Source organism: Scardinius erythrophthalmus (assembly GCF_964197995.2).
Source record: "Scardinius erythrophthalmus genome assembly, chromosome: 17".
Taxonomy (NCBI): domain Eukaryota; kingdom Metazoa; phylum Chordata; class Actinopteri; order Cypriniformes; family Leuciscidae; genus Scardinius; species Scardinius erythrophthalmus.
The window spans coordinates 35,881,834-35,904,026 of record NC_138237.1 but is presented as its reverse complement, the minus strand read 5'-3'; the positions used below and the strand labels follow the sequence as shown (position 1 = coordinate 35,904,026).

Genomic DNA, 22,193 nt, shown 5'->3' with positions numbered 1-22,193 from the left:
ATTAAGTATATTATAAATAAATAATTGGTTAGTCAAATACTAAATTATTTTATTGAAAAAAACTTAAATATATCTGTAAATTTTAGATAAAATTAACTGTTGGATTTTTACTCAATTATTTTGGTATGTTTAACTCAAACAATCAAGTAAACGATATACAGAGATTTTATTAAGTTAATAAAGTTAAAAATTTCTGTAATATTTACTAAGCCACAGAATTATTTTTTACAGTGTACATAAATGACCTATTTTAAATACGCATTCATCTTTCCAGAGGTGAAGTACCCCTTTAAGTACTGAGTAATATTGATTAACTACATGTACTTACTATATGGTCCGGGTAGGTATAGGGTTTGGTTTAGGGCTATTTATAGTTATTAGTAAATATACACTGCAAAAAAACATGTAATCCGTTTTAACAATCTAGTGTGGGGTTCTAAATGAACAGATCAGGTTGAATGGGTACAGTAGCATGACACTATTCTGAACATCTAAGTTCATAAGGAGGATTTGAGACAGCAATTTCACTACAACTTGTAAAGAACAAAATGTATTGTATTGGTACTATCAAATGAAAATTAGTTGAAAGTTTGTAAACATACAGTCAACAGAGCCAATAGGAAATCCAATCAGGCCTGTTGGTATGAGAAATAAAAGAAATGATTCCCCAAACACAGTTCAGAAGTCTTTTCCTTATGTTCTTGTTTGTCCTTTTATGAAGTCTGATCCTTACGGAAAAAAAATAAAAATAAAAAAAGTAGAAAAATAGAAGAAGTAGAAGTAGTCACATGACAGAAGAAAGATTTACTACCCTTAAACTCTGTTTTACTTAAGGCATCCGAAGTGTATGGTGTTGTATTCTCTTATCTGTTTCCAGGGATTGAAGACAGATTAAGGCTACCGAATTAGCTCCAGAGAAAGATGCGTTGCGACATCAATTAGTCACTGTTGGCTCACCGTTCACTAGTCCAAGGTCGACTCAAGAAGTATGCATCAACAGAAGAAAAAAAAAACGAAAAATAAAAATAAAAAACTGCACAATGGAGAGAACATCACTCATTCACATTATCTGATTTGACAACAGATATAATCGCATGACATTTCAGATCTCTTTCTCTTTTCTTTCTTCAACTGCATAACTTATTTTACAAAGAAAATCCTAGGAGAATATACCCACCTACAGTAATTAACATTAAACAGAGCCACGTCTTATATATATTATCACTGTATGACTCAAACACAAAATAAAACAACTGTATGTCATACATAGATGTCATCAAATAATCAATTACTCGGATTCTTTTTTTAACAGTATATCACCCAGAGTTGATTATTAATATCAAACTATCAAAAAATTGCTCAATTTGCATGAACCAATGCACATTAACTAGCATGTTACGCAGATGATTTTAACATTACATTTGATTCAACACTGATTGGTTTTATGACAAAACTATCCTTTATCTCTGTCACAACATGTATATTTCAATATTTATTCATCATTACTTAGTTATCAATCATATTTCTTACCATAAAGAATTAATTGACCACATAGCGATTACAGAGCAAAACACTCGCCGGAGTTCCTCAAAATAAAAGCATGAAAAGATGTTTTTTCCCCCAGATTTGATTGGAAAAGAACTTAAAACTCTTTATTTTCACTCTACTACTCTCTTTTAAAATGTTTAGGTTTTAAATCAAAAGCTCTCTCCTTTGTAAAATGGCTGCTTCATTTTTTCAATTCTAACGGAGAAATGCTGCATTTGTTTCACATTAAAATTACCCGTTTGTGCACAGGAAATTACTGTATACAAGTTCACAGTAGAATACTGTGTATTTAGTCCAAAATTGCAGTAATGAAAGACTGTGATAGTCACAGTAATCAGCAATGTAAGTAATCGGATTGATGGCTCAATCGGACTGAAAAGCCTTAATGTAAACACCTTAATCGATGCGATTGAGCTCGATCCGAATGAAATAGGAGTGGTTTATTCCTTTGCTAATCCGATCGAGAGAACATGTAACATACAGCATGTGCAATGATGTATGTCGTGTGGCTGTTCTTCCTGTTAAATAAAGTGTCATATAAATTAGTGTCCCGTCATTCTAAAATTCTCCTTTTACTCACCGTCTGTGAAGTGGAGCAGGACAACGTCCCACCAGTCCTTGTTTCAGATTCTCATCCACAGACGACTGGTTTTGGGCATGGGGAGGGGCATTTTTACTGCGTGATAAATATAAGCAGCACAGCACAACGGTTCGTATGCTAATTGTCTCACAATTATGACCAGAAATAGATAAATATTAAGTCTGCTGTTTAAAACGAATAAAGAACCAATGTAGGAGAATGGTTAGTATGCGCGAACAGTGGGGAAATCTGTATATTCATTCACTGTGCGCATGTCAGAAAATCTATTCCGTTTTGAACCGTCATAGATCTGAACAGGACCATGGTTATACACAAACAAACTCAATTAAACACAGGTGAGGATTATCAGTAAAGTGTAAATGAAAGTGGCATGTGAAGGCCAAGTATAGTAGCCCAACAACCCATACTCGGAATTTGTCCTCTGCATTGTCCTCTTGAGTAGACCTTATTTTGAATAAGCAATTACTTCACTACCGGTTAAAAACGTTTGTTCAATAAAGTATGAGTGTGTGTAGTATGAATCTGGACGCACTATATTCGTCATGTTGCCCTTATCATGTCACCTACCAGCGTCAGTTACGTCACTTCACTGCCATTCACAAATCTTCTCCCGTGGCCGTATGGGATAGTAAAGTGTCCATTGTATGCACACTTCAGAATCTCACTGGAAGAAGTAGGTCATTTGAGTACTTTTTGCCTACTCTTTTATGAGTAGTGTGAATTCGGACATACTTTTTTTTTTCACTGTTTTTCGCCTACCATGTAATGTAGTAGAGAGGCGTGCTAATGCTACCAACAGCTCTGTGTGAGAGGAACAAGCTGAGGCTACAGCTAGCCAATGCTCTGATATTTATACTTGGGGTGCTTCTCAAAATCCCTCCTCATTTCCTCGCTCCTCCGTCATCCATCCTATGACCCGGAAACCGATTGAGCTCAGCCATCTTGAATGACATCTCAGTTCTTTAATTGCACCGCGAGGAACGAGGAGTGAGGAAGCTTCCAGAGGAGTTATGAGCGGGTGTATCCTATGCAGAAGCTTCCAGAGGAGTTATGAGCGGGTGTATCCTATGCAGAAGCTTCCAGAGGAGTTATGAGCGGGTGTATCCTATGCAGAAGCTTCCAGAGGAGTTATGAGCGGGTGTATCCTATGCAGAAGCTTCCAGAGGAGTTATGAGCGGGTGTATCCTATGCAGAAGCTTCCAGAGGAGTTATGAGCGGGTGTATCCTATGCAGAAGCTTCCAGAGGAGTTATGAGCAGGTGTATCCTATGCAGAAGTCTTTCTTGTTGAGAAACCTGACTTACGTATACATTCTCCTCCCCCTTCACATCACAATAATTTTAATTTATGCTTTACCTTTGCAGTTTAAATAAATTATATATCACACATATCAAGAGGGCATTTTGCGATCTTGATTATTTATCAATTTCTTAAATAACCAAACTTTAACAACATAAGGGCAGATCATTTGAGCGCAGCTGATGATGCAGTAAAGCGAGGCTCGAGTGATCAAGAATATTCCAATATAGAAATAAGCTTTCCTTCAATTCCTCCGTCCTCATTTCCTTTCCTTGCAGCCGTCCCTCGCATCCTACAGGGGGTGGAGCTGAGATGTGAGGAAAGGAAGCAAGGATGCACAAATGAGAATTGAGAAGCACCCTTGGCCTGTTAGCTGATATGTACAGAGCCCCACACATGACAAGCTAGAAAAAAGAAATTGTTCCCTCAATTTAATAAATTGTGCACACAATTTACTAATTTCTTCCCTCAATTTATAAATCGTGCACACGATATAACAAATCAAGGGAACGAAATAGTAGATTGTGCGCACCATTTTATAAATCGAGGGAAGAAATTAGTAAATCGTGCACACGATTTAGCACGATTTTTTTCCTGCGTGTCATGTGCGGGCCTCTGTAGATATGAAATATATCTTGCCTATAACTTCACAAATAGTGAGGGGCAGAGATTTTGGCTGAACTGAATTTTCAAATCCACGCTGACAGATTACACTTTGAATTGTGGTGCTTTGATATTAGACAGTTTTAGTTTGCATAAACATAAGTAATCACAAATGTAAGTAGTAGTATGTGCCCATTACATATGTTTAACAATGTCCTAAGCTAAATGAGAAACCATAACGGTTCTTCCATGCTCATCTACAACACAAAGTGTTACATTTTATTCATAAACTTCCATAGCCTGCATAGGAGTAGGTCTTGGCTAGGAGAAAACATAAATCATGAGCTCACCCTCCGAAATGTGGCCAATGATAGCCTTAGCAATGCTAAGGTGGAAGAGACGCTAGCCAGCTATCTCTCCCCTCAATCTGCATTGTCCCTAAAGGCCCCGACACTGCCCACCAAGCTGGTCAGAACAACTTCAGCTTTGGTGGGCAAAGCATATTCTACGTCTGGTCAGGCAGCATCATATTTGCATACTATGGGCGTTGCTGCAGGCCTACCAGTGAGATGTGTTCGGGGACCTGAATGAGGACGGGGGTATTGGCCCTGACGCAGTTGCAGAGCTGCGTTGGGCCACAGATCTTTCTTCCCAAGCCACCAAGGAGACGGCCAGATCCATCGGCCATGCTATGGCAGCCCTGGTGGCCACATAGAGGCACCTTTGGTTAAATCTAAGTGCCATTAAGGAAAAAGATAAGAGCTTCCTCATGGACACCCCGCTATCGGCCCCGGGCCTCTTTGGCGAAAGAAGGGGGATAGAGTGCAGCCTTCGAGGGGTAAGATGGATCTGAGGACCATCCTTATCACTAAGAAGGCTTCGGGATAGAGGTCCTGATGCCTATGGCGCGAGACCTCTGAGGGAAGTCCCCTCTAGGGGTAAGTGGTCAACACCTCAGTATACATGCCCATTTCCCTTCAGTGCTTCAGGGCGCAGTGGTCTCTGGCAAGCCCCGATCTCATTGTCTGCCCGGAAATGTAGCTCTGAGGAGGGACCCAGAGCTACCAGTTTGGTTGTTCCCTGCCGGTGCGCCACTTCAGGGCACCGAATTGGTTGCTCGAAAAAACACCAGAGGCCAGCCTCGAGAGGCTGGTTCCTTTAGTAGATTTACTGGCAGCGTGAAAGCTACTGACAAATATATCTCCATGGGTCCTACACACAAAAGGGTTACACACTATTCAGTTCGGGTCTCGCTCACCCAGATTTTTCAGAGTCCTACCCACAGTGGTGGGCCCTGAGCAGGCTCTGGTTATGGAACAGGAGACAAAAACTATGCTGGGGAAAGAGGCCATAGAACGTGTACCTACAGAGAGATCAGTTTCTACAGCCGATATTTTATTCGTTCTAAAGAAGAATGGAGGATTGCGTCCCATTTTGGATCTGCGTCTTCTGAATCAGTGAGCTAAAATTCCAAATGTCAACTTCGAGACAAATCATACCACAGATCAGATCCAAGGACTGGTTTGTTACAATAGATCTCAAGGTCGCATACTTCCATGTATTCATCCTTCCACAACACAGGAAGTTCCTGAGGTTCACATTTGGAGTTGAAGCATACCAGTATCGGGTTCTTTCAATTGGCCAAGCTTCATCACCCTGCACTTTCACCAAATGCGTGGCTGCAGCACTAGCACCACTGCGTCTGCAAGGCATCCGCATTCTGAACTACATCGACGATTGGTTGATTTTAGCGCAGTTGCATCAGCTAGCATTTCGGCATCAAGATGTCGTTATTGCTGCAGGGTTCTCCCAGTCCAATTTAAAGGTTTATGTGGCGGCCAAAGCTGCTTACCACATTCCTTTGTGTTGTATGTCTTTAGGGAGATACCCTTTGGTAACACATTTCCACTGTGGCAATTTGAGGCTGAGGCTTGCAGTTAGCACTAGGGTACCAGCATGGTATTTGCCCATGGTGCTCCAAGGCCTATCCTTGGCTCCCTTTTGCCTATTTAAGAAGTTCCAGTCAAGTTTATGACTCTCAAGACGTTCCTCCTAGCTATAACAACTCTTGAAAGGACAGGAGATTCGCAAGCTCTGTCGTTTGCCCCCTCATGCTTGGATTTTGCACCCAGCATGGTAAAGGCGTTGCTTCACCCTAGACCAGGGTTCATTCCTAAGGTCCCCTCTAAGGTGGCTAGATCTATTGTTTAGAGGCTTCTGTCCTCCTCCATTCCAGGATTCTGAACAGGAAATAAATAATCTGCTTTGTCCAGTTATGGCATTAGATGCCTATGTCCACAGAGCTGCCCTACGGTGTAGATCTGAACAACTGTTTGTGTGTTTTGGATCCCCTAACTAAGGGTTCCCAGCATCTAAGCAGATGATGAGCAAATGGATAGTCAAGGCTAACGCTCTTGCTTATGAAGTCGGCCAGATTACCTACCCCTTGGCAATCCGGGCCCATTATACTAGGAGAATGGTAAGCCTCTACAGCTCTAGTGTAAGGAATTTCACTTCAAGATGTTTGTGATGCAGGAGGCTGGTCCTCACGCCACACATTTGTGAGTTTTTATGACCTGGACTTGAGCTTTACACCTGAGGCTCAGGTGCTCTCGTCTTAGTGCTTTCTTCACAATTCACACTAGACAGAAACTGGTCATTATGGCAGCGAGGGTATATACATTCCTACAGTGTCAATCGACACAGTGCGAGTTCCCTTGAAAGTGTCAGCCTATTAGAAGCTAGCATTACATTGTTTGGGCAGGCTTTTTAGTTTCCTGGTTAGTGACATCACCCGCCTCTGACATTTCATCACACCATTGGACTGATTTCACATGTGCTTCACTACACAATCACGCAAAGCTTTCCCACAGTGTCAATCATGCAGCATCTCGTTCCCCCTTTAGGGAACCAAGGTTACAGAAACTGAGGCGTTACATTACTGGCACTGTAACTTAAAAATACAGAATTAAACTTTCTAGTTTACAGTAAAAATAGTTTACAGTAAAGCAGAAATAACTATTTTATTTTAAAGTTAAAACACTACTACTGTAACCAAAAATACACTATTTGGAAATTACTGTTTTATTTTACAGGGAAAACACCATTAACATTAAAAAAGCAGTACTTGCAAAAATTAGTATGTTTTACTTTACAGTAACATGGTTGTTACTGTAAATGAAAACAGCTAAATTATGGTTATTACTTCTACAGTGAGTTACTTGACAATTGTTGCCAGTTAAATACTGTGAATATTTTACAGTAAGTTACTTGTCAATAGCTGCTAGTTTATAACTGTGTTTTTATTTTACAGTAAGTTACTGGTCACTTGCTGCCAGTTAGTTACTGTTTTTTTGTTTGTTTGTTTTTTTGTTTGTTTTTTACAGAAAGTTACTTGTCACTTGCTGCCAGTTTATTACTGTGAATTTCACAGTCAATTTCTTACAGTGTACAAGTAACATGTCTAATGGACACATTAAAATAAAGTATTGCCCAGACTATAAATGAAAAACAAGACAGCATTAGGGGAAAACTTTTTTAATTAACCACAAATATACAGTATATCTTACCATCAACAAAACAGTACCACAGTCATTTCTATACAGTTGTCCTGGAAAACCCTTAAATATAGTGGAAGAAAGTAATGAGCTCAACATTGAAATGACCTTGGTTATTTGAAAGATTCAGTGTTTATATTAAACACTGTTAAGTGACACCACGTACACTAAACACTAATTACATGCAGTCTGCTTTATTTCTTATAAAGAGAGGGATCTCTTTACGTCAAATGCAGTGTTGATATAGAGCAAGTCAACTGCAAACTTCCCTGTCACTTTTCAAAGCAATAGCCTAAAACACAGAGCCAGTAAGACAGTCAATTCTTTCACCGTCAATACGAAATGATGAATCTATCCGGTTTATATATATTCTTCTCTAATTTATTGCATGAAGGTAACATGCATGAACAGGTACCCAGTTAGCAGCGACGCAATATATCAGATGGATATCAGGATAATTTTTGCTAACATCATGAAAATATTCTCATATTTTAAAACACTGTTACTTTAACTTATTCATGTATGAATATGTCATGTTTTTGGGATAATTCAGCCTTCCCTGTTTGCCACTGGAGGGCACTCCAGACTGAATGTTGTTTTGCAGATGCTGAAAAGTACTGATGTTTTATTGACAAAGTATGGGAGGAGCACGTCCAGGGGCCTGTTCTTCGTACGTCGCTAACTCAGGCCCCGTTTACACGATGGGAAAACGCAGATATTTCCCTGCGTTTTGGCCTGTCATTTACACGAAAACGCCGTTTTTATCCCAGAAAACGATTATTTCTAAAAACTCCGGCCAAAGTGGAGATTTCTGAAAACGCCGGTTATGTGTTACCGTGTCAACCGGGAGAAACGGGGTTTTAGGTTCTCAAACGTCACATTATGCGCCAGAAAATGCTTACGTCATGTGAGCGCCCTATGTTTAGAGTTTGTTTGGCAACTATTTGATCATGGATGCTGTTAAAGTGGTACTCATTTTTACTTTTGTGCAAACGCTTTTGGCCTGTTTGCATTTGCTTCGCTGTCTGTCCACACGAACAAACCTCACGCCATGTCTGTTGTTTTGAAAGGAACAGGAAGTCACTCGAGCTATTCGTTGTTGTCGATTTTGAGGATTCTGATTGGCTTGCATGGCTTTATCCTTCTCCCTAAAATGCCGCCCATTGTATTTATGCGGGTTGATGTAAACGACAACTTTTTTGAAAACGATGTTGTGTGCACGATGTTATTTTTGAAAACGGAGGGGGAGAAATATTCGTTTCTCTAAATACCCGGCTATGTGTAAATGTGGCCTCAGTTAGCTGGATTTGATTGTTGGCGATTTGGCATGATCTTGGATTGTTTGGTTCTTTGACACTCATCCTGGACTTGCTGTCATAGCAACAGGTGTGCAAGCTTAAACCTGCTCGAGAGCAGGCTTATTTCAAGTTAACAGGATTAGACTGAGGCTTCATAAGCGGAGCTGATACGGGAAGTCTAGCGCAGCGCGATAGTGCACTTTCTGAGATATATATTTTTTCTCGTGACTCGTGAGATTGTCGTTTACATTATTAATTTGTTGTAAACGCACATTTATTTTCGACTTGTCGGAGTCGGGCTTTAACTACAGCACAAACTGTTTGCATTGCCCTAAGATTATTTGCGAGTGGCTCTTTCCTTTACACTATTGGAGATGCGGAGAACTTGATGGAAAGTGCTGTCTGTCATGTCATTCGGAGTTTACCGAATGAGTTTACTTTTAGATTTAAATAAACAGTTTTACTTTTTTTGTGGCATTTCCAAGCCACTTAAGACCCAATGTTGTAAAGCAGTTTTTTTTTAAAGCAGTTTATTTTTTATTTTTTAGGCTATCATAATTTTTTATGAAGATCATGCAATCATGACCATGCCGATTACAGTATATGTCACTCAGGCATCACTAACGTGATTGGTACCATAGACTATAGGCTAGAACATAGACTGCCATCAAGGCCTCAATGAAGGGGATTATGTGAACAGAAAGGGGGTTCACAATGTAAATGTGCAGCCCAGTTACTATTGTGATTCTTAATATTCCAGATTAGTAATATTATATCAAAAAAAAAAAAAAAAAAAAAACAGTTGACTAAAATCTTCCATATCACAAATGTGAAAGCAAAATGGCCAGGATCTGTGCAGGACAAGAATTTTCAGATTCACATTTATGCACATTATTTGAAAGTGGTAAGGAAAGTTCCACAATTAAATATCAAGCTCACTGTATTACATACACTTATGCTGATCCTAACAGAACTGCATTTTTCATAGGTGATTATGACATGTTCCTGCAGACAGGTGTTTTATGACCCCATTCCCTGACCCAAACCAGTTACAATGCAGCTCTAGCCAGGACAAGGGCACACAATGAAATTAACTTTGGCTAACTAAAGGGAAGATTTCAGTGTCTGAAAAGTCTGAGGGTTGCACACCTGACAGGGCCTGTGACATTGGCGCATGTGCCATATTACACAACATTGCCAAAAAAAACACTTTTCTGTCACGTTACACGTTCAGGAATTAGGACCCAAAAGCAATTCAAGATAAACAGTTCTTTAATGGAAATTAGGCAGGCTGCGTAGCTGTCAAACAGAATGTCTCTTGTTGTAGAAAATAGGATGAACACAAAGTCTCTTAATAAATCAACTGAGGAACAGTCCCGCAAAGGTACTCAGCATTCAACTCAGCATTCAGCAGCATCAAATCAAAACTGGGCTCAGGAGGGGATCCAGCTCCTCTCCTCAGGCCCGTATCCCTCCCAGTCGACGAGGTACTGGTGGCCACGACCCCGTGGTCGGACATCAAGTAATTTACGTACGCGATAGACAGGACCCCCATCAACGTGAATAGGAGGAAACCTGGCAAGGGGGGGGCGCGGACGACGGGCTTGATGCACGAGACATGAAACACTGGATGGATGCGCCGGAGGTTGGGGGGCAATCTAAGCTTAACCGCGACAGGACTGATGATCTTGGAGATAGAATATGGCCCAATGAATTTAGGGGCCAACTTGCGGGAAGGAGATCGTAACGGAAGGTTAAGAGTGGAGAGCCATACCCTTTGACCGCAGGTGTATCTAGGGCTCTTAGTACGACGACGATTAGCAGCACGACGAGTGTGAGAACGAGAATGACATAGTGCAGACCTCACCCTTCTCCAGGTCTTCTTACAACGCTGAATAAACGCCTCGACGGACGGGACATTGGTTTCTGTTTCTTGGGATGGAAATAGAGGCGGTTGGTACCCAAGACAGCTGTGGAAGGGAGACAAGCCAGTGGCGGAGGACGGAGAAGAATTGTAAGCATACTCTGCCCATGGGAGTTGGTCTGCCCATGAGGAGGGGTTACGGAACGCGAGACTGCAGAGAATACGACCAATAACCTGATTAGCGCGCTCGGCCTGACCGTTGGTCTGGGGTGAAAACCAGAGGACAGACTGGGTGAGGCACCGATCTGACGGCAAAATTCCTTCCAGAACAATGACGCAAATTGAGGTCCACGATCGGACACAACATCCGAGGGGAGTCCGTGAATCTTGAAAACATGATTCACGACAACTTGAGTCTCTTTAGCGGACGGAAGCTTGGGAAGTGGAATGAAGTGAGCTGCTTTTGAAAAGCGGTCTATGACAGTAAGAATTACAGTGTTGTCTCTGGATACCGGCAGTCCAGTAATGAAATCCAGCGCGATGTGTGACCACGGGCGACAAGGAATGGGTAAGGGTCTAAGCAGACCAGCAGGTGGCAAATTACTAGACTTGGTCTGAGCACAAATAGAACAGGCGGCCACAAATCGACGAATATCGCGCTCGCGGGTAGGCCACCAGAATTTCTGACGGATTACTGCAATGGTACCCCTGACTCCAGGATGGGCAAACAACTTGGAGGAGTGACCCCATTGCATGACGGCTAAGCGAGTGGAGACAGGAACAAAGAGTAGGTCTCGTGGACATTGGCGAGGAATGATAACCCGAGAAAGAGCTCGTTTAACTATACGTTTGATTCCCCAGATGGAGGAGCCAACGATACAACCCTGTGGGAGGATCTCTTCCCTAACAGGGGTTCCCTCGGGGGAATCGAATTGGCGTGAGAGGGCGTCGGGTTTAACGTTCTTAGAGCCAGGGCGATACGAAATGGAAAAATCAAAACGATCGAAGAACAGGGACCAACGTGCCTGACGAGCATTAAGTCGTTTAGCAGATCGAATGTACTCGAGGTTTTTATGATCGGTCCAGACAATGAATGGGACAGGGGAACCCTCGAGCCAATGACGCCATTCCCCCAAGGCCAATCGGATGGCTAGAAGCTCACGATTACCAACGTCATAGTTTCGCTTGGATGGAGAGAGACGGTGAGAATAGAATGCGCACGGGTGAATCTTATCATCAGTGGATGAACGTTGTGAAAGAATGGCTCCAACGCCCACCTCTGATGCGTCAACCTCCACGATAAATTGCTTGGAGGGATCGGGGGTCGCAAGAATGGGAGCTGACGTAAACAAGGACTTTAACCGATCAAAAGCGGACTGGGCTGAGTGCGTCCATTCAAAACATGACTTGACCGATGTGAGCACGGTAAGGGGGGCGGCAACCTGGCTAAAGTTGCGGATAAATCTTCGATAAAAATTTGCAAAACCCAGGAAACGCTGTAGGGCGACTCGTGAGTTGGGAACCGGCCAATCGGTGACAGCACAACCTTGGCAAGGTCCATGCTGACCCCGTCAGCAGAAATGACCAATCCTAAAAACGTGACAGACTGGGCATGAAAGGTACACTTCTCAGCCTTTACAAAAAGACGATTCTCCAACAACCGTTGGAGTACATGGCGTACGTGCTGTATGTGAACCTGGAGAGATGGGGAGAAGATTAGTATGTCATCTATATAGACAAAAACAAAGATGTTTAACATATCTCTTAAAACGTCGTTGACCAGGGCTTGAAAAACTGAGGGAGCGTTGACGAGGCCGAACGGAAGAACCTTATATTCAAAGTGCCCGAGGGGTAGGGTTGGGCATCGAGAACCGGTTCCAACTTGGAACCGTTTAAAAAATAACGGTGCCATTGGAATCGTTTAGAAAATTTGTTTTCGATTCCGATCATCGGTTCCAAACACGCAAGTTTTGGTTTCCATAGCGGCCACCGTATTTCCGGAAATGCTTGCCGCGCGCTCGCGCCCGCGCCCGCTTGTTCTGTTGCAGCTATGGATAAGCACGGTAAGCGGCGCTCAAAAGTGTGGCTTCATTTCACATTAAAAAAGCCTGGGTCGGCACAGTGCAACACATGTGATAAAATGATATCTTGCACGGGAGGATGCACTACGAATATGACGAAACACCTGCGCCTGCATGGTGTACAAATAAAGGAGTGTAGCGTGTTTGACGTGCTGCGCAGGTCCACTCCTCCGGCAACCCACTCCTCCGTCTCGTCCTCCTCCGGCAACCCTGCACTAACCAACGTTACCTCGTCACAATCATGGTCACAATCAGGTAAGTGATTGATTGTAGTGTAACAACAAAGCGCTTCACCAAATTGCTTATTGTGGTGAACAACAACGTTACTGAAATATTTTTTTTTTCCTCGTAGATGAATGTAGCGTTATGCAAATTGCCCACGCTAGTAACGTTAGCAGTCCTAATATTACTGCTGCTAATGCTAAACTGGTGGAGACTCGTTGTGAAACTCCATTCACATTTGCAGCAAAGCAGGGGAAAATGCCAGCGGAGAAAGTGGAAGAGTGCCACAGAAAAGTTACCGCATATGTTGTGAAAAGACTGCATCCCTTCTCTGATGTAGAATCCCCGACGTTCAGGTAACTGTTAATGTTAATCAAAGAGTTAAGATAGAAATCTTGCTTCCCAACCTATGTTAGGTCCTATCGTTATGTGTTTTTATGTTCACAGGGATATGATCCGTTCTATCAACCCCAAGTACACCCCCCCTACCAGAGACTATTTGGCAAACCAGTTAATCCCAACTTGGTACAAGATAGAAAAATGTAATGTAATCTCTGAGCTTGCTGATGTCCACTCTGTTGCCCTCACTTGTGACTCTTGGACTAGCATTGCTCAAGACCACTACCTAACTGTTACAGCACACTATTTAGTGGAGGGCAAAATGAAGCAAAAAGTGCTGCAAACCAAAGCTGTCTACACAGCCCAGACCGGACATGCCGTGGCAGAGGAGATCAGCGACATCCTGAAAGAATATGGTATTTTTGACAAAGTAGTGGCTGCTACTGTGGACAATGCAGCAAATATGGACATAGCCATAAAAAGACTACAGTTTGTGAAACTGGGCTGCTTCGCTCACACACTCAATCTTGCAGCACAGAGTCTCTACTCCATGACCGCAGTGACTCAGTGGACTGCAAAGATTCGTACCATCATTGTGTGGATGAAGAGGTCATCGATGGCAAAGGTTGTTCTGCGAGAGAAGCAAGATCTCCTCAGTAAGAATCACTAAATTTGTTTCATTTGACCACAGTGAATGCTATATAATTAAAATGCCTTTTTTAGTAATGTAAATTTTGCATGCATTTAATTTTTTCAAATAGTACAACAATAGCTGATGTCTGAATGTAACTAAATCACATAAATGTTGTATGGTGATGTTATATAATATAATTTGTTTCTCTGTATTTGTGATTTTATTGTTGTGTCAGAGCTGCCGCAACACTCACTCACACTTGATGTGAGAACTCGATGGAACTCTCTCTACCTTATGATGGAGAGATTCCTAGAGCAATACCCTGCAATTCAAGCAGCCAGCTTGGATCAACGGCTGAGAAAGAATATGGAGAGGGACAGGTAGAGCTAGATAGGAAAGAGGAAAATCTGGGTATCCTACACAACGTATTTACAGCACAGCACCAATACACAAGATGAATAAAACACTAAGCAGCTAAAGTTTCAGTCAACTTCAAGTTAGAGTCTAATGTTAGATAATTAGTAAAAGTGTAGTAAAAGTGATAAATAGATAAAAGTGTAAGCAAGAATAACTATTCATTTTATATTATAAAATGTATCCTAATTGTCACACACAGACTTGCCCGGCTGAGTGATGAAGACTTCAGGAAGGCAGAGGACTTCATCAACTTGATGAGAGTTCTTTACACTTCCACGCTTTGCGTTTCAACGGAAAAGAGCCCCACATGTGGTCAGATCCTGCCAATTCTCAAAAAGTTTGAGATGCACTTTACTGTTGTTGAGGGAGACACAGTATTTGTATCCAATCTCAAGAAGCAAGTTTGGGCAAACTTGTCCAAGCGATATCAGGTAAAAATTAGGTGAACTTTCATTAAAGAACAATACATTAAATAATTATATTCCTGTGAATACATATTTCTTAATTGTATATTTAAATAACATTTTTATTTTACAGAGCGAGGACATCAGGAACTTTCTTCAAGTGGCAACAGCATTAGACCCACGCTTCAAACAAAATATGGATGGTGACGATGACGCTGTCGGTGTCTGGGACCGAATCAAGAGAGAGATGATGAAAGACTCTGAGCACGAGCAGGTTAGGTTATATAATGTCATTGAAGCTCAAACATTTAATGTCTCCAATTCAGTCATTAAAATGTTTGGTCTATAAATACCAATTATGTTATTTGCAGTCAACAGATGATTGTGGAGAAGGTAGTGATGATGTCAGAACAATGTGGTCAGAGAAAAGGCATGAGAATGATGAAGTGGAGGAGGAAGATGAGAATGTAAGCACAGAAATGCTGAAATTTTATATTTAGGATATAAAGTTAGCCTCTGCCTTTAGTAGATGTTTTTCTTTTAGCGAACAAGTCTATTCTTTGTTTTTGCAGCAACAACCTCCAAGAAAACATCCAAGAAAGTCTCCATTGGAGGAGCTTTTTGCCGACGAAGACGCAGAAAAGAGGTCTTCACAGAGGAAGGCCATGTCCATCCAGGACCATGCAGAGAAGGAGATGCAGATGTATAGGGAGACACCACCAACCTTTACGTCTGATGACCCTGCTGCCTGGTGGTGGAACCAGCGCATGACTTATCCTTTAATGTCAAACATGACCTTTTAGTATTTGTGTGTTCAGGCCTCCTCTACACCTAGTCAACGTGTGTTCTCAACTGCCGGTGACACAATCTGTGCCGAACGTTCACGGATACAGCCTGAGAAGGCAGACATGCTCATATTTCTGAACAAGAACTGTTTTTAATGCATTGAGTTAGTTTATACAGAGAGTCCAAACCAGGGTGCAAGTTCTGCATATATAAATCTGTTGTTTGGTCTGGTGCAGAGGCATTCCTCCTAATTTTCTCCCACATGGGCTGCAGCTCCCAAAACTAAAACTCATATTGAATCAAAATAAAATTATCCTCTGTGAAATCAAATGATCCTGTGACATGTTTTGACTCAACCCCACAAAGAATCGGAATCGAGAATCGAAAAGAACCGAAATCGAAATTAAGAATCGGAATCGGAATCAGAATCGTTCAAATCAAAACGATGCCCAACCCTACCGAGGGGGGTATTTAACGCGGTCTTCCACTCATCCCCCTCTCTTATACGCACCAAATGATACGCGTTACGCAGATCTAGTTTCGTGAAAACCTTTGCGCCCTGAAGGATCTCGAACGCCGATGACACAAGGGGAAGAGGGTAGCGGTTCTTGACCGTTATGTCATTGAGCCCACGATAATCTATACAAGGGCGCAAAGAGCCGTCTTTCTTTTTCACGGAAAAGAAACCTGCGCCAGCGGGGGAGGAGGACGGAACAATAGTTCCCGCGGCGAGGGACTCGGAGAGATATTTCTCTAGGGCTTCACGCTCTGGTGCGGACAACGAAAATAGTCTGCCCCGCGGCGGGGTCGTGCCAGGGAGGAGGTCAATACAACAGTCATACGGGCGATGAGGAGGGAGAGAAGCGGCCCGTGAACGACTAGACCGCCCGCAAATCCAGGTACTCCCCCGGGACTCCAGACAAATCACCCGGATCCTCCTGAAACACAGAAACAGAAGAGACAGGAGGAACAGCAGACACTAAACACTTCACATGACAAGATAACTTCCACGAGAGAATGGACCCCTTGCCCCAGTCAATATGTGGATTGTGTTCCACGAGCCAAGGATGCACTGTAAAAAATTGCTGTAGTTTTTACAGCGAAATTCTACAGAAAATTATTGTTTTCTAATTCTACAAGTTATTACTGTAATTTGCAATGCATTATGGGTCAAAAGGAGTATTACAGTTGTTAACAGTAAACTTCCCTATCAACTGTAAATTAATTTACAGGTATGAAGTATTGTCACTGTAGCTCATATGTTTTTACAACAATTTACTGTGATGTGGCATTATGGGATTGCGCGCGCTGCATTCAGGTTTGAAAACTGAAGAGCAAGCAGCAGCAAGAACAGCAGAAGATAAAAGTCAATATTCAATCAATTTTTGGTAAGTTCTCTTAAATTTATATTCATAAATATGAAAATCAAATGTATAATGCCTACCTTTAATGACGTTTAAGCGATTCATATATTTTGAACAGAATTAATCATTTTAATTTTAATAAATTTAGGCCTATGTCAGATGTAGTGAATTGTATTGACTTTTAGTTAACAACTGCGTGTTATCAGGATATTTAGTGTGCTGTAAACGTACTCAATTGCAATGACATTACGCTTATTTAGTAAAGAATTGTGACGTTGACTTTAAATTTCTTGTTTCAGGCGAGACGAGAATCGTGAAAGGGCGCGCGCGCCATCTGTTTTCAGGTGGTGAGAGACGAACCTGTTATAAAAGGTAAAAACATCGCATGTCATGCTAATATGGACGAATGCAGCAGTTTGTGCAGTTTCTTGCAGTTTTCTTCGCCTTTGCGATTGAGAGTAGAGCATTTGCAGTTTGGCAGACTCGACATATTGACTGAAGTGCACTGGTGAGAAAAAACTACAGTAATAACGTTAAGTTACGTGTAGATTGCTTTGCTGACGAAAAACATTAGAATATATGATATTAACGTCGTTGGATGCTGCGATTTTCTCATTTATTTCACCAGTTTGGATTTTTGTTTTTGTAAGCTCCAATCACCGGCCCAATGACGGTGTCCGATGTCTTGGTCGAAGGCAATGCAGCGTGTATGTCTTTTCGGGCGCTTCTGAAAATTTACTTTAATTTATTAAACAGTTGATTTCCAATTTTAATTTTGACTCCATGAATAATTTAATCTGACTCCAAATTTAAATGACTCTTCGTATTTATTGATTTTCTCTCTTAACAGCTGATCAAAATATGAATTGTGATTTAATTTAGATCTTTTATTATTCTTGACCTTCCATACTTTCAGTTATTAATTAATTATGGACCCAATGCCGCATAGAGATCACGTCGGCCGGATCGTGTTTCTCACGGACACAAACTTGCTAATTCTGATTTTAGTCAGTGGATGTAGGGTTAGCTAATACCTCTTAAGTCAGTTGCCTACTGCTCACTTGTACAAAAAAGTGTAGTTTATTTTAGCCATTTCCATACAACTTGCTAAATCAGTGATAGACAGAAATCAAAAGGTCTTCAGTTTACGTGCCTACTGCTCCGTATACATGCGCCTTTAGTTTGACCTACCTTAACTAAGATTTGCGGTAGCACCAGCCTCCTTAATACATTAAAATAATGATTTCAGAATACTTCAGAATAAATCAAGATGTAACATTTATTTTGCCAGGCAGGATTAAGCATCAATTAAAAAGGATTAAACAGAATACACAATACATAACTGATCAGCATAAAGTACAAACATAATTCAAAATGCAATATCAAAAATAGTTTAAAAGAGTCAGCATACCTGGCAATAGAGACACACAGCAACAGTGTGGGAAGTTCTGTTTACAGATGCTTCCCTGAGTGGTTTGCCAATCCCCTTTAAATACCCCAGTGGAACAAAAGAACAATAAACATCTAGCACCCAAATATTTATTCAGCTTTTGCTGGACCCTTTCTCGTGCCCAAGTGGTCACGCCTGAGTTTGGGGGATAAATACAAATGTTATCAACGATCTTTATTGGGGCATCTCCCACAACAGAAGAACCGGCATTGTTTTCTTTTTCTGACTGTTCTGCTGCTGCGGGAATGAACCTTCTTTACCATTCGCACCAAAAGCATTTACTTTGACCTCTCATAAAACAACTGGAGACAGTAGGTGTGTGTTTTGCATGACTGAATGAGACCTGGAGGGGATCAGATAGTGTGAGGAGTCAGGAACTCAGCATGGGGGGAAGAGACGAGATTGGAGAAGTTTTGTTGTGCTCTCTGTCCCATAGATCTCTTCTTCAGATTAGTGAGTTTTATTGTTTTATAGCAGGTTAGAATTCTTGAATTCAGTCTTAGTAGAAGTCCATCCTTACAGTTTCCGCCCCTGGCCCCTTGGGGCAGATTTAGATCAGTCCCTGAGGGGCCAAAATTTGATGAAGTCCGCTTATGGTTGCAATTTCCGTAGGGCTGGTATCTGTAATGGACTGAGCGCAATGGCCACGTTCGTTGAAGTGCGCATTGTGCGGAGAAGGCATCTGAAGTAGCAGCACTGGCAGAGTGTGAATAAGAAGATGAGCACACTGGCGAGGACACATCCACGGAACGTCCAGTCCCACCAGGTATAAGCATACCTTGCTGAGCGGGTAGAGGAGCTGGACAGGATTTCTGCAGTCTTTCTCGCCAGATTCGCTTCCACTTGCGCTTGGTTGAGATGGTACTCAGTCTGTAAGATGATTTCTTGCACCAAGTCCATTGTTTTGACCAAAGCTTGAGTGCTCTGTTCATAGAAAGTGTCCTCCCACCAGGGAGAAACGTCCACGTCCATCGGTACCCTCCCCAGGATGTTTATCTGACCCATTGAAAAGTCCTCTTTCACTTCCAGACAGAACGTGTGGTTCGCAGGGCAGGTCAGACCTCCATAGGAGAAGGAATTCATCTCACTGACGACGCACCACTGTGTGTGAGACACTTGAACAGCATCAGAATGACCATGCAATGACTGAACGTTAATGAGCTTAGAATCATTGGAAGAAAAGGGTTGTAAAGTGTTGCAGGTACAGATAATGTAACTGGATGTCTCATGACAACAGGTGCGAGTGGTAAACAAGGTTTCAGTGCCCTTCAAAGTCATATATCCCGTCAGATGATCCCATTTAATGATTTGATCCCTCACTACCACGCCAATAGAGCGTATGGTAGTGGAATTTAGATAAATTTGGTCTGGGTGAATTAGAGGGAAAGTGGCAAAGAACCCAATACAGCCAGTACATTCATTTCCAGTATACATCATTAAGGTTGATAGTAATTCAGAATACTTAATATTTTTCATTCTTTCTGATGCAAGCCATCTATGTAGATCTAAAATTTCAATAAGATCATTTAAAACATGTCTAGGTGTTTTATGGAGACGAAGATCTAAAATCTCTTGTCTTGCTGCAGTAAACAGATCTTGTGCATACAATCTACAGGCTAAGTCGTGCTCGATGGTACGGGTCTGATTGAAAATTGATTGACTGGTCGTCAGAAGCGCCTGCGCCTCAGATTTGACCGCTTTGATAATGTTTTCGTTACTATTGGTGATGTGTTGAAAACCAGTAGCTACCTGATTTGCCAACCAAGTTGAATATTGAGATTGACCTGTTATTTTGTAAGTGTTGGATATAGAATTAACTGAGCCAAAAAGGCCTGCTATATTTCCAAACAGGTCTCGTTTGGTACGAGCAGATGGAATTTGAACTGCAAGTCTGTTTTTGTAATCAGAAATTAAATCATCGATGCGTGACTGTAGCCATGTATACGTCTTATCATTAAAGTTGCAGTGTTTTACATAAGCAGATAACACATTGGAGATGTTATACGTGACATGTGTTATCACAAGATTGACATCATGTAGTAAAGTCTTATTTACATTTCCTTTGATTATGCCACCTGGAGGGGTGGTATACAATTTCGGACACTGTGTGGGCTTTTTGTAACCGCATGTGGTTAAGTTAAAGCAATGGTGTAAAGTCCATGAACAATTGTGAGGGCTAGTATAATTATCCATATTTGCCTCACATTTTCCCACACAGTATGTTCCTTCTTTTCGGCCAGTCCAAACAAATGTTTTCAAATTATTGTTCGATACCTTATTTGTTAGATTGAAAAGAAGTTCAGTAAACTTTAAATGTGTATTGTTATGTGTTGTAGTGTGTGTGCACCTATATGTGGTTGGTTGGAGGTCCTTAGTGGAATAACATTTTTTTGGATCTCCTCCATGGTTGTTATTTTCATATAGTGTGTGCATGTTACCAATATTTGAATCTGGAAATTCTTCGAGTTGGTACCAGGCGGTAATGTTGTGGTGAAATTTTGGTGCGCGTGTGTAGCTTGTGAGGTTTTTGTCTGGAAGATGGGTAGAACCTGTCTTACAGCATATTTTTGTTACACAATTTGGTTCCGGTGCTAATCCGGGAGGCCATGTGACTATTTCTTTGTATGTGACTGGAATGTATGATGTGGATGGCCCCTTGATATATTTCCATACCCATCTACCGCATCCTAAGGTGTGTGTAAGTGTGACTCGTTGTCCCAATTCGATGCAGGCGGGTCCGGACACCGTCCTGGCATCTGGCCTCCATGGAATTGCGATGACTGTCCTATGAAGGAAAAAGATCATAATTAATTCAATGAACCTTTGAACCGTTTACACTGGGACATGTGGTACCATCTTAATTTTCCTCTGATGGTCACGGCCACACAACTGTTGCAAACAGCTTTAATTTCATAGGGCCCGTGCCATCTAGGGGAAAATGCGTTTTGCTTTACAAAAACGCGTACCATCACAATGTCTCCTTCTGAAAATGTTGTTTCAGAGGTTGGGTTAAATTGTGCATCATTTGTCAGGTCTGACTGCTGTTGTTTCAGTCCAGCCTGGGCGTGCAGCACTTTCAACCTTTCTTGCAATTGCACCAACACCGTCTGCTGAGTTGCGAGCATGAGGGGGCCCAGGTCTGCTGGGGAAATTTCTGGATCAATGGGTAACTTCATCACCCTTCCAGTCATAAGCTCATATGGGCTGATGCCTGTAGCTTTTGATGGGGTTGCTCGCAGCACAGTCAGAACGGTGGGTAAAGCATCAATCCACCTGTTTTGGTGTTGAGCTATTTGCTTAGCAATATTTTCTTTGATGGTGCGGTTCGCACGTTCAACCATACCAGAGCTTTGCGGCCTGTATGGGATGTGAAATTTTTGCTTGATGTTCAGCATTTTGCACATATTTTTCATGACTTGTCCAGTAAAGTGAGTCCCCTGATCTGATTCAATTTGAATGGGCGCTCCCCAAAGAGGGATGATTTGGTTCGCCATCACACGTGCCACGGTGTTTGCTGTATTATTGCGCGTGGGAATTGTTTCAACCCATTTTGAGAATTTATCAATTATCACGAGGCAATAGCGATACCCTCCCTTGGCACTGGGAAGCGGACCAATGAAATCCAATTGTAAGGACTCCCAGGGCCCTTTTGGTGGTTCTGGTCTGCGTAGGTTAGTTCGGCCTAGCTTTCCCTGGTTAATTGTCGCACACACCAGACAGGCATAGC

General features: G+C 41.9%; 1 protein-coding gene across 1 annotated transcript; it reads right to left on the bottom strand.

The window, feature by feature from the left end:
- Positions 1–17,783: 17,783 nt before the first annotated feature.
- Positions 17,784–21,254, bottom strand: LOC308705521 (uncharacterized protein). The gene has a single exon (XM_081390565.1). The coding sequence runs from the start codon at positions 20,897–20,899 to the stop codon at positions 19,058–19,060; it is 1,842 nt and encodes a 613-aa protein (XP_081246691.1). The 5' UTR covers positions 20,900–21,254; the 3' UTR covers positions 17,784–19,057.
- Between the last annotated feature and the right edge of the window lie 939 nt (positions 21,255–22,193).